Raw genomic sequence first — 13841 nt, 5'->3', positions numbered from 1 at the left:
CACAAAGTTACACTAATGTCCCCCTCTGCCACCCACCCAGGCAGCCCAAGACTCACATCTTCCACAGGGCACCCTTTCCCTCCCCAGCCCCCCCTCCCCAAATCATCAGGTTATCCTTCCTACGCACTTTACTATAACCCTCATCCATCTGTTGAAGAATCTATCCACAAACAATAGTCTATACACTGACCTTGCAACCACAGACAGGAGTTTCTGTGCAGACTCCGTTAGTGAAAGTGAATGGATGACCCTAATAGAATGCAATACTGGATTTCCCCCCTGGCGGATTGAGAACTTTGTTGTGTGAGCGTGGTCTTGGCCCTAATCGGGGCTCATGATTGTCTATCTTGGGTTCTGGCTCCTTGCATCGGTCCTCTTTGCCCAGATCTTTTTTCTCGCTTCCATCTTCCAGCTGTGGTTTGATATTTTCTGTAGCTGAATAAAAAGAAAAGGGATTAGATCAACTCACTATTCTGTAGTGCAAAAAAATGCCTCATCTTCTGTAGGCTGGATTATTTCCCACATCTCCCATCCACAGCACACTAAGGTTTCTCTATATCTGTTCATTTTTCCTTAAGGAAACAGATGCTGAGGAAGAATTTCATTTTTCGCAACAATTCTGCTCTTCCTTCAGCAACCCGTCCAACAAGGATAGGTAGGCTAAGCAATACACCTTCAGAATTATTTTGACAGTTTTTGGCAATTAAGAGGTGCAACGTATCATTGAATCCTTTCATACTGAGCTTAAAAGCAGCGTTCCCATCATTCTTTGACAGCAACTAGCTGAGCAATAATACATTTTGTCAGTCAGCTCTTTGTTATTTACAACTACAGAAGGCCAAGATTGCACACCTGCATTAGACTGCAAGGGAGGAAGCAGCAATCTGACAGGATGTTCTTCTATATATACAGATCCTATATATATATATATCTCTATATAGAGATACATGGTACCAAGCAAAGTATACACACACAGGATCAAGATTTATGCCTGCGGTGTTCTCCTCAATAAGAAAACCATTTCCCCTAAGTCAAATGATTAAACTTCTGACTAACAGAAGGAAACCTTCTCAGTTACATCATCCTAAATACCAGCCTTAGTCTTATGTTTTTAAGGGAAGCGTAAGAAACTATTCCTTATCTTTATCTTCTCAAAGAGAGCCAAGAAAGGAATTTCTCTTGCTGACCTTCTGTCTTCTTTGGTGTTTCATCTTCTTTCAAGACAATGTGATCCTGCAAGGACACCACAAACTATCTTAGTATATTATCATTCTCAAACAGTAACTCCGTCACAAAATCCTTCAGAAACTTTTGCTTTGTTGCTAGTCTAAGCTTATATGTTTATCATGGTAAAAGCCAGCAGCTGCTGACGCTGTGCGCAGCCTTGCATCCCCCCCCCCCACTACGCAATCCCAAGAACACTGGTAGAAGGTAGCTCCTGTGTGATGTCAAGGTGCAAGTCTCAGACAACTCCCTGAAACACAGATGAAGACGCTGCATTAGTTCATTAGAGGCTTAAAACTTTGTCTGTGATAAACCATTCACTCGAAAGGTGTGGAATTACCATTCTTGTCAAGCACTCATTACCACCCAGGAGAAGCTGGTATTCACAACTAGAACACAGGCAGCCCTTGAGCACCCTATTTATATTCAGCAATTACTGTTTTCACTGATTATCCACTGACCCCAACAGTCAGGTAATTAACAAAACCTTTTAAGACCATTTCCCCAACAATTCCAATTGACTGTCAGAATAAACAGCAATACTTCAGAAAAGCTTGCATGTTTTCCCACCCACGAAATTCTACTTGCAGTAATTTTCGCAAATGTGCTATCTCCTTTCCATCCCAGTATTTCCCACAATTCCAATGCTCTAATTAAAGACAAAGGAATTTCCCAAGTGTTGTCCTGTTTGTCAGGAATCCACAGGAATTAATGCTACATTTTTAAAGAGCAACTGAAAAGAATCAGAGACCAGCCTGATAAAGGTGTACAGAGGAACAAAAAAAAGCCCCCTCCTACACCAACAGCCTTACTCCTGACAAAACCTACCTCCCAGTCTTCTTATTTCTCCTCTTTTCTTATGAACAAATCCCCCCAAATACACCCCAGAGTCTGCATAAAAAGTTAGGCAAAATGCACACTACCAGCACCTTCAAATTTAAGGGGAAAAAAGGAGGAGGGGGGGTTAAATTGGACTAATCTTTTCTTCCTAAGGTTCCAGGAAAAATGAGACTGCTACTACTTTTTCAGCACAAAGACAGCGAGCTGTGTTGCATGGGATGTTAGGCTCCCATGCTACCCGACACATCAAAAGCATTGCCAACATAGTAACTACTCTCTCGATAGTGTCTACTTTGAGTAAGGCAGCAGGCTGTAAATCTGAATACATGGAATTTAAATGCAGAAAAAAAGTATTTGGCAATGTATCCTTCTTTTTTCCAAAACCAGATTTGGTGATAACTATAAGCCTCTCCAACTATTATACATCCCAGATTTGAGATCTACAAATAACAACTGATATAGGAAGACACACTTTTGTCTGACATCACAAAATCAAGTGCGTGCTGGACCTGACACACAAAGCTCATCTTGAGTTACCTTTTTCACTGTTGATCACTTAAGCTTAATCTCCTGCTAAAGGGCTTTCATGTTGAATGGAGACACGTGTATTCAAGAGAGGTGGAGGGTACAGCCAGGCTACATGATGATTTATGGCTGTAGCTCACCAGTGTTGACCAACTTTCCAGAGTTGGTATCAAGATCACTGCTGCCTAATTGCTGACTGAATAAAGAGAAGTATCTTCTCCCCATGTAGCTGAAATGCCTCTTGGCTGTGTGCCAAGGACTCCAGCTGTACCTCACTTACAAGGAACACCAAAGGCTTCAGAAGCATTTTTCTCTTTCCTTTTTTTTTTTTTTTTTTAAACACACATCCACAGCCTAATTAATAGTTCTACTGCAAACTACGGAGCATGCTGAAATCTGATATGCCAAAGATAACAAGCTATCAAAAAGACTTTGGGAATAACCGTATAACTTGAAGTCATCCTATGCATAATTCGGGTCTGTCATCTTAAAAAGAATATAGGCATTGCATTGTGACAAGACTAAGACAATCGCTGAGCTGCTAGCTTCTTGGTTTGACAGCAAAAGAAGTAAATACCTTAGGCTTGTTTGGGTGTGCTCGCACAACACTGGTAGGTACAGGAGACCCAAAGATATCACTTGTCTTCCCACCAGGTGGATTCAGGCGTGGACGAGGCTGAGCAGAACTAGAATCCTCAAAAATACCACTTTCTTTTCCCCCTGCAAGGCAGTTGTTAGATTTTTTTTTTTCCCTAGATGACTTAGTTTTACCACACTGTATTAAAAAAATAAAAAAGATAAGAATTCAAAGACTTCTAGAACCCTACTGCCTAGAGACTTACTTTTGCTTGTCTGAAAATACTAGTTGAAATCCTTTGTTACAAGAATTCACTAGAGGATCTCAGATTCACAGCTGCAATCACTGCAGCTAACTGATGACACAGCTCTAGAATAGAAGCAGTTTCCTTCCATCATTTCCTAGACCTCAACTTGGAAAGAATTAGACTTAGATGATGTGCTAAGAGGTCTGTGAACATGTAGACCACTGAAATATATTAATATTCAGAGGTCTGAATAAATTTACCCTTCAAGCCCAATTTGTAAAAACACAACATAAAAAGGCAGACACATCACAGTGTTCCACCTTAGGAAAACGAACACAGTTCTGTGCCACAATTCAGACTCCAATTGTGCTGAAGGAGGTGGCTGCTCTTACCTGGAGGGTTTGTTCTTTTAGGAACATTTTGAGGTTCCTCTGAGGCTCCAAAGATATTGGATGCCATGCGGTGTGGCCTGCTTGAAGAAGAAACTTCTTCTGTACTCCCAAAGAGATTACTAGAACCTCCTCCTGGGGGTTTCAATACCCTACAGTGCAGAATGAGAGAAGCAGGAGACAAAAGTTGGTTTGAAATTTACAGTATCTACTTTTCAAGAGCTAATCCTAGTCAGTCAACTTGATCATTGTGTTATCTACAATTATTTGGAATGGTCATAACAGTACCATCAGAACAAATAGCTATACTATCTGTGGTGTTCCAGAAGCAACAGGAGATTAGTATCGTGCCAGTTTACGTAAAGAGATATTTTTGTGTCTTGTAGCCAGGTAAGTTAGATCATCTTCCTTCCTTTGGGAGGAAGGCGGGAGGTGGACAGAGGGGATATTTTATTCTTTTAAAGAGTAATGAAAAAAAACCCCACCCCAACCCTGTGTTTTCTACACAATCTAAACCTGTTTCTTCTCCCCCTCCCCTCCAGTAGACTAGAAGTCTGTCAATTCATCTAGAACAGCTAAATTAAGAACCCTACCCTGTAAGTTTAAAAGCCTCTACTAATTGCTTTGTTCTCTTCTGGCAGGCTTGAAGAATTTTAATTAGTTCTTGTGGTCTTTTTTTCCTGCATTCTAACACACTTGAATTTGAACGCCCTTTCCTCATTAAACCTTTCAGCCACCCTACGGAAGAGGTGCCAAGACTTATCCATTACTTCAAGACACTGGCTATATAAATACTTTTTTTTTATTATTTTGTCTGGAAGTTAAACACTGAAGTCCTACCATTTCTCAGACAGTTCTAATACAGCAGGTAAAATAGGAGAGTTGCATTATGTGCAAGAGACCATCACTAAGGTAACTTAGCAGAAAGTCGGTGTTAAGGTTTGGAATACCGGGCTCTAAAACAAAGACCAGAAAGTTGCTGGTGGCACTCCTGCTTGTTGGGTCAATACAAATTCATGTCTCATTAAATATCTCACTCATGTTACAAACAAACAGCAAGCTTTGTTAAGTCAGGTACGCTCTTGATGAGAAAGCTCGGCAATATTCTGCAATAACACTGATGGGGAGGAGGGAACACGTGAATCACATTTCCAAGATGGCTACATTCAGCATTTTCAGCTCTATACAGTAGTTGTGAAACTGCACATACTCAAGATTAACTGAGGATACATAAAAGCAACACATCTTTATAGTGTGCACCAAGAGTAGAATGATATAATTGTCTTCTGCTTTGCTTTCAGAGCAAGAGCAACTCTTCGACATACAATTCCTTGTTTTATTTTGGAAAAGCAAAACGTCCTTAAAAATACGAAGCGTCATTATTTAAGTCCAATAAAATAAAACTAGGCAGTTAATTTGATTCATCAAACTAGTTGTTCACTATATCACTGTACACATTAACTGGATCACTAGAGATACATATCACTGGATGATTATTTAAGTGGAGGCTTTCATTTAAAATATTTTTAACATCATTTATTTCTAGCAGTAATACTTCTGTATTATGAAGTTCTAAAAATGCAAAATCTTTGTTTAAAAGTTCATCGCAAATTAGGAAAAGTTATTTTTTCCCACTTCCACAGCTGCTGGTGGTTGCTGCAGGGATTTTGAATTAGGCTCGGTTTTAATTAGAGAAACTTCCACACATGAAGAACTGCAAAAGCATTTGCATCATCATCAAATAAAGTTTCGTTTAGGGAATGAACAGAATAAGGTCTGGAAGAAGTGTCTCTAAACCAAGCACTTTTTGCTTTTGAGGGCACAGGCCGTGTGTCGACAGTCACCATCTCGGAGACCACTCTGTGAAATCCAGCAGCAGTGTGAGGTGCTGCAGTACGTGCACTCGCTGTGCCGGGCCTGTTTCTGGAGTTGTGTGTATTGCTACAGTTTGTTCTCAGCGAGAACAAACTATAAATAAAGAGAGAAAAAAGAGAGAAAATACTCTGCCACGATGCCAGAGAACAAGCTGTAACAAGCTCACCTTCGCTTGCTGTTGACTAAAAACTTATGGTCTGCATTCCAGACTCTATCCAGAAACCCAATTTATGAGTTAGACATGGTTTCAAAATTGCCATAACAGAAGCTTCTCAGAGACTATACTAAGGGCAGAGCATCCTCAGAAGTCTTTTAAAACCAGGTCATAGCTTGGAGCGACTGGAATAAAAGGCAAACTTAAAGCACCCTTACATGATTTCGAAACACTTCCTTCCCCTGCGAGCACATGATTACCTCGCAGACGGATTAATCACTTCAGCTCCAAGTTATTAGGATATATGCCCTCGTCCAAGTACAACAATACATTTCAACTTCACAAGGAGAAAACCAGCTAACATCTGCTTACGCAGGCGTTTGCGCTGCATCCTCTCAAAGCTTCCCGGCGCGGAACCAGGCCCTCCTCCCTCCCTGAGGGGTTAACACGGGGGAAGGAGGGCCTCCACGGCGCCAGGCCCTTCCTCCGGCACGGCGCAGCCCCCGCCGGGGCCGGACCCCACCTCTCTCCCGGGAACGCCCGGCAACAGCTCAGCCCCTCCCGGCGGGCCGGGGCGGGCGCTGCAGCCCCGCGGGGAGCGTGCCCCAGGTCCGGCCCCGAGCCCCAGGCCCTGCTCCCGCGGGTCACCCCGCACCCCCAGAGGCGGGGGAGGTAAACCGAAGCACGGCAAGGTCAGCGGGCAGCCGACGAGCCGCCCCAGCGCCTACCGGAAGGATGGGGGCGGCGTTCCCCCCCACCGCGGCCCAAAAGGCTCCTCGGGAGGGACCCGCTCCCCTCAGCCGGAGCCGCCCCTCAGCGCCGCGCCCCAGCCCCAGCCTCAGCCTACCCCGCGCCCGCCTCTCCCTCAGCCCGAACAAAGCCCCGCCACCGCACAGCTCGTCCCGCTTCCCCCTTCACCCCCGCGCCGCCGGTCCACCCCCGCCCTCCCACCTGGAGCTGGGCTTGGCCGAGTCGGCCTCGGGGCCCTGGAACATGGTGGCAGACGACGGACTTCGCTCCACAGCCCCGCGCGCGGCTCTCCTCCTCGGTTGCTGGCCCACAGGTAGCGGCGGCGGGCCCGCCCTGCCCTACCGTTGGCTGACCCACCCGCCCATCACGTCGAGCAGCATATCCGAAGCAGCCCGCTCTCTCCCTTTCCCGCCTTCCCGGTGAGCCTCGCAGAGGGAGGGAAGCTTGAAAAGGGCCCGCGTCGTCGTGCATCCTGGCCGCCGCCCATTGGTAACGCCGCGCGTCCGTCAGACGGAGCTGCAGCGCCATTGGCTGAGAGGAGGAGCGGGGCGAGCGGCGGGAGGGTATTTAAAGGGCTGGGTGGAGGGGCGGCTGGGCCGGCCACTCCCGGCTGAGGGGGCGCGACCCAGCCCGGCCACTGACCCCCTCACCCGAGGGCCGGCTCCGGAGCGTGAGGTCCCCTCATCAGGGACGATCCCCTCCTTCCGGGCGGAAAAGGCTGGGTTCGTCCGCGGAGCCCTGTGGTGAAGGGCTGTGACAGCCCTGAGAAGGGCTAGCTCCAGTCCATGCTTTGGCTGTGCCGCCAGGCCCGAGGGCCCGTATGGGCATTTCACCCAAAACGGTCAAAAATCTGGAGGAAGACCATCGTAAGGAATACCCTCACAGGTGGATGTATAACCTGGTGGCTCCAGCATCGCCTCCGAGGCGTCACCCAGCTGTGTGGGACTGTCACACGGTGGCCTGGGGATGAGCTGTGGGCCTCAGTGCTGGCATATGACCCCATCACCCACAACCCATCTGCTGTCCTTCACCTCTCGCTCATGAAATGGTGTCTGTGACTTGCACACAGCTCTGCAGCTGAGGCAGTGTTGGGCGGCTGCCACATGTTGGAGCCATCGCTATGTTGGAGCCAGTGGTCTCCTGGAGAATCTGGTGCGGCTCCACTGGAGGAGCCAGCGCTGGCATGGCCTTTCTAACTAAAAGCCTTTGGATTGATAGTAATGCTACAAGTTAACATTTTCAGCTGAAGGTTTTGTTTAATGGCTCCACAGCTTTCCATCATGCCAAGAAGTAAATATATCAGCAGTCTCATTGCTGCTTTTGTATTGAAGGATTAAAAAAACCAAAACCCCCAAAAAACAACACACCAGAAATATGTATTCTTAACTGCAACATTTTGCTTTGATTAATTTCTTGCTTTGCTAATATTTACTTCAGTCTCATTCCTTCTGTTTTTACAGTGTTAAGTTTTGGTCATTTAGGACAAAATTGGATAATCTGCGAGAAAAGAAAGTGGCAGAATTCAGTACAAGCTTTGACATAAGGTGGAAGAGTTGAAGATCTCTCTTAGCCTTTGTGACAGCATGGTGGAGGCGAGAAGCTGCACAGAAGGTGCTCAAACTTGGTCATATAGTCCAGTTTTCTCAGTACAAAGGTGGTAGAGGTGAGCCCTGACTTGTTGGATGGAAAGGAAGCATCAAAGAATATTACTAATAAGGTTACTTTGTTGAGCTTTTAAAAATGTTCTTTATTTCTTAGCATATAACACTTTAGGTTGGAAGGGACCTTAAAGATCACTCAGTTCCACCCCCCTGCCATGGGCAGGGACACCTCCCCCCAGCCCAGGTTACTCCAAGACCCGCCCAAACAGCCCTTGAACACCTCCAGGGATGGGGCAGCCACAGCTTCTCGGGGCAACCTGCGCCAGGGGCTCACCACCCTCACAGTCAAGAATTTCTTCCCCATATCACATCTAAATCTGCCCTGTCAGTGTAAAACCATTCCCCCTCATCCCATTGCTCCCCTCCCCAGCTCTCCTGGAGCCCCTTTAGGCACTGGAAGGGGCTCTGAGGTCTCCCCAGAGCCTTCTCTTCTCCAGGCTGAACACCCCCAACTCTCTCAGCCTGTCCTCCCAGCAGAGGGGCTCATGGCCCCGCTCCAAAAGGTCCATGTCCTTATGCTGTTGGGACCCCCTGAGCTGGAGGTAGCACTGCAGGGGGCTGGAGGGGCACAATCCACCCCTCACCCTGCTGGCCACACTGCTGGGGATGCAGCCTGGGATGCTGGGGGCTTTCTAGGCTGCCAGCACGCATTGCCGGCTTGTGTTGAGCTTCTCATCAACCAACAGCCCGAAGTCCTTCTCCTATCATCTAGTTTAAGAACACTGTTGCACTTTTTCAATGCGAAATTAAACTAAAGCTGCCACTGTATATTGCAGAGACCAAAATCCTGTATGTGTACAAAGAGGAATTAGTTAATGACATGAATCACAGGATAACTCAGCTTGAAAGGAACCTCAGGCCTAGAGCCTAACCTCCTGCTCAAAGAAGGGTGGTAGATCAGACCAGCATCCTCTGGGCTTTACTCAGTTTTGTCTTGGAAAACTCTGAAGACAGGCACTGCACAACGCTCTCTGGGTAACCTCTTCCTGATTGTCCTCAGGGTGAATAAGCTTTTCTGGTAGTGGCTCTATAAAACGTGATGGCCTGAATATAACCTCTACATCTAAGTTCCTGCTTATCTGTAGCTGTGATGGAAAGAAAAGCTGGGGGGGGGGGACCCCAGAATATACACACCCTTTTTACTGTACACCCTTTTGCTTGGTGGGGTTTTTTGTGGGTTGGTTTCGTTTTTTTTTTTTCCTTCTTACTGATGACCATGGACAAAGACAGGCCAGACAGCCCTCTTGTTTGACTCATTTCCAACACTCACAATTAGCAGACATTACTGGGGATGGAAGCTGTAAAGTAAAAACAAACCCCAAAACCCAACCAAGACCTTCTCTCACCATGGTGACAATCATGAAACTTCTGCAATGGAAGATGCCAATGGGAGTTAGGCCACTGGTTTCACTGAAACCAGAATTTCACCTTGGAAGGCTTGGCCCTACAGACAGATTTTTAGCCCCCCTGCCAAGGAGTCATTATTATGTAAATAAAGGTTAAATGGAAAAATCTGATGGGGCATGAACAGCAAGGAACACACTGGACATAAGTTAGACCAAGTATTAGTATGTATTTATGCACAAGAATAAAAACAGCTTTACAAGTTGAATTGGAAATTTAAACAGAGGAAGTTTAACAGCTTTTGTATATTATATTAAATAACCAAAACACCTTTTTCCAAAATTGGTAAAGAATAAATAATATAATTTACAATATGGTACAAAAAATAATCAGTAAGGACAGGCATTCTGCTTTATACATACACTATATAGGTATATTTATAATCTATAAAACAAATTCACATCTCCAACAAGCCAGAAACCTTAGATGATATGGCTTACCTATTATTAAAAGAAACAGCATTAAATTTTGCTGCCAGAACCATAAGCTCTAAAGCAGTTATCATGTTTCCATAATTAATGATAACTTATTGCCGTAGTGCTTGCCAAGGTTTCACTTAGTTAACATTTACAAACTGCTGTGAAATTAAGAGATTCAAAGGTTTGAAAAGGTTAAAAAAAAGTGCAGTACTTTCCTTATAAATGCATCTGAAGTCTGAGTGTAAAAAACAAAATGCAACTTAATTTCCACTCTGGGATCTGCGGAGTCAGTAAATGAGATGTCTAATTAGATGACTAATTTGATCCAAGCTATTTAATTCAATTTAGAAATATAAAGAGGGGTGTCAAGAAAAGGCTTAACAATGCCATATTAAAAACAATTAGTATTCCTATGCTTAGTAGATTTAGTGATAAAGGATAAAATGAATTGTGTGGGTAATCGGGATGCAACACCCGGCAGAAAACCCAGTTAGCGCACACACAGGGAGATGTAATCCTTAGGATGTGGTAGTACCGCTTGTCACCCAGACCAGGATGACAACAAATACTGAATTTTCTGCCATTCATCTTGCTGAACTACTCAGAACTTCCTTATTATATATAGTCACTAAACCAACATGGGGAAAGCCTAGAGCAATTAATACTAGAACTGGAGGGTGTTAGTGTCCATTTATCCTCTTCAACCACCTTACAGTACTCCAAGAAGCTATTAAGCTAACAAAGTCACCTTTACTTCAAAACCAATCCTGCGTGAATCTCAGTGCAACTTGCTTGAGTGTTTGCTTAGCACAGGCTGACATTGTTACACATACGGATTTTGTTACTTCTGTTGGGGAAGCTGAAATAATTAAAATTGAAAAAGTTTTGTGTTTTTTAAAAAAATAAAATATATATACACACACAAGCATACATATATGGATGTGTGTGTGTGTGTGTATATATATATATATATATGTAAGTGTCTGTATATACACACCCCTCCTACACCCCCCCCAATTTTTCGCTTAGCAGTCTTAGGCACAAACTGATAATGGTTAGTATTGTAAAGCACATCCACCTAAAATCTAGAGCTGGTAGAATCACAGGTGTGTTTAACTGACCTTTCACATAATAAGGATAACAAATCCTGCATCAATTCAAAACTACTACAACAATCTAAGTTATTTTCAAGTTTTTCCCTGATAAGACTGACTTGTCCTGAAAGGGCTTTATTACTAAACTGCAGTTTGCACAGCATTACATTTCTGAAATCAAATTCTGTTTCATAATGACAACTTTTAAGAGGCTGATGCCAAACCCATTTCTAACAACAGAACTCTGGGTGCTGAACTGACCTCTATCACTTCCACGTTGCTGTTACTCAGAGGTCCAAGTCTACTGGCAAAGGTTCAGGATATCAACGTTTTCCAATCTCATGGCATCATTAAAAATAGCCACTATGCTGTCTTCATTCTGCAACTCTGTATTTCCTCTATGGCAACTGAATGGGCTGAGGAAGGGCAGCCTGACAGCTCCCTGCGTCAGACGGCAGAAAGTCAGCACGGATCTCGAAGAAGTGCTCTGCCATGTAGGTGCAGCAACACCAGCACTTATTCTAGGCAACCTAAGAGTCAAAACCAGTGTCACACCCACTCCATTACCAGCATGGGTAAAGAAGATGGAATGTTCGTCAAGCTACCCAAATACATCGGACACCCATCAGGCTGGTCTTTCAATATTCAGAAGTTTAAGAATGAGAGTTCATATTTTCTTTTATACAGTACTTGATTAGAATGTATCACATCTCCTCCTGCGTGTCCCATAATCCATGGCTACAGTAGGAGCCCTCTACTTTCGTCCTGCAAGTCCAAAAAATTTTTGGAGGTACAGCATATAGGATAATCAGCATTACTAATGTAAGAAGCCAAAACCAAGAGGAAACAATCTGGGAAAGACTGAACCACAATACAGCTCAACTCTAAGTAAAACTTCCAAAGTTCTTGAGGGAGCGACTTGAGCTTAATGGGTATCCTCTCGATGGCAAAGGTGAAAGCTCAGAATGATACACTCCTCAGCATTCGTTTTTTCTGACAGCTTTCGATTTTTTATATTCTAGGTTTACAGGATTTCCTGATAATTGCATCAGAATTCTCAAACAAGGCTCTGCGAGAATAACAAAAGAGAAATAATGACAGGAGGACTTCTTCATATCCCACATGACACACAGTCAGAGTAGGAAGTTAGCCCAGAGGTATGAAATTCTTCATTCTAATCATGATTGTTTTCTTGCTACTAATAGAGGTTTGCCTCCATGTTGGGAACATCCAGTTGTACTAATGCTGGTTTTACACATCTGTATGGTTCCTATGTCAAAGAGGAGAATATAGCAACCTGATAGGTGGGGTCTTGGAATGTCATCCAAATCTCACTATTTTTTTGAGTGAAATCAAGAAGGTTGCGCTGGGCCACACAAAAGGTGCATCAGAAAACTTGTTACTTTTTCTCTTAATGATAGAAAGCGTAAGGTAAACTATAGAGCAGTTAAAAAAAATAATCTACGTAAAGCAGGGTAAAGTGACTGGGAAAACAGCCAAACTAATCAGTGCATCGTGAGCAGGGTTACAAGAAGAAACTCCCAGTTAAATGCCTTGTAAAAGTAGCTAAAGGCAGGTAGAACTATATCCACCAAGTATAGTGCAAGTTGGGAAAATGAACCCCTGATAATAGCCTAAGAGATGGAAAAGTTTTGTTTATTTATCAATAATATAAAGTTGAGGTTTATATAGGACTAGCCCCTTGGGTAAGTTCAGAGCTACTTAAAACAGCCAAGGGACATCCTTTTACTGGAGAAGCAGACAAGTGCTTAGAAAAAGGGGCACAATAAAGGTATTCTCTCTTATGACCCGCAGGAAAGGAAATAGGAAAAGTCTCCTGAGTTATAAAGGTAGAATCAACGGACAACCAGCTGCAGAGAAAGTAATTTTATATTCCTTTGAACCTGCTGGTATCAGGATCTGGGTCTTTCAAATATTAAAACACTATCGTTAAATGCATAGGGATTTAGTAGAGGGAGTACCAGATCCACTAGTGCCTGGGAGTGACGATAATGAAAAATGATGCCCTGAGGTACTACAGAGCACCTGGAATTCACAGAACAAGGAAGAAATAAGGAAGGACTAAGGGATTAAGCTAGGACTTGACACCTCTCCTCTTCATGACACAAAACAGATCTCAACAACCTTAGCGTTAACACATTATTTGTTTCTTCTATACATTACAACGTTCTTTCCTATTTCCTCTCCCCACGTAAATCCTCAGTTTTTGTGAAAAAAGATGGCAATATATACAGGTTTCCAGCAAAGCGAAGACTAGTTATGACAAAGCTTTCAATAGTGATTCCAGTAAGCTCTTTTGCAGTGTTTCCTGACTTAAAAAGCAACTGTTCTTCAGGGAAAGCAAGAAAGTACTCTCCCGCTCATGGGATGAGCTGTGCAATGTGATGAAGAATCTCGAAGGTGGAGAATATGAGTGCAGTCAGGATGATGATTGCGACATGTGATGTGGTTTAAAAATAGAGGAAACTCCCCAAGGATCCATGCAATCTGGGAGCAGGGTGAATCAGAGTTCCCCTACGAAACAAGAAAGCAGGTACGCGCAGCTGCTGGAATGGTCAGACAACGAAACATAGCCAAAGAAACAGAATGCTCTATAACAACGAAGCATCGTAGAGTCGCAGTGCCTTTGAAGAGAGTGCAAGAAACTTCAGTTTGACTGAC

At 44.0% G+C, this 13841-nt stretch overlaps 1 protein-coding gene across 1 annotated transcript; it reads right to left on the bottom strand.

The window, feature by feature from the left end:
- Positions 1 to 250: 250 nt before the first annotated feature.
- On the bottom strand, positions 251 to 6826 carry HN1L (hematological and neurological expressed 1-like). Its single transcript, XM_009886370.1, has 5 exons — positions 6783 to 6826; positions 3806 to 3954; positions 3167 to 3309; positions 1188 to 1233; positions 251 to 435 (listed from the first exon to the last, which is right to left on the bottom strand). The coding sequence occupies exons 1-5, from the start codon at positions 6824 to 6826 to the stop codon at positions 251 to 253; spliced, it is 567 nt and encodes a 188-aa protein (XP_009884672.1).
- Between the last annotated feature and the right edge of the window lie 7015 nt (positions 6827 to 13841).

The sequence above is a fragment of the Charadrius vociferus genome, unplaced genomic scaffold, assembly GCF_000708025.1.
Source record: "Charadrius vociferus isolate BGI_N301 unplaced genomic scaffold, ASM70802v2 scaffold585, whole genome shotgun sequence".
NCBI lineage: Eukaryota > Metazoa > Chordata > Aves > Charadriiformes > Charadriidae > Charadrius > Charadrius vociferus.
This window is presented reverse-complemented; position numbering and strand designations above follow the sequence as displayed.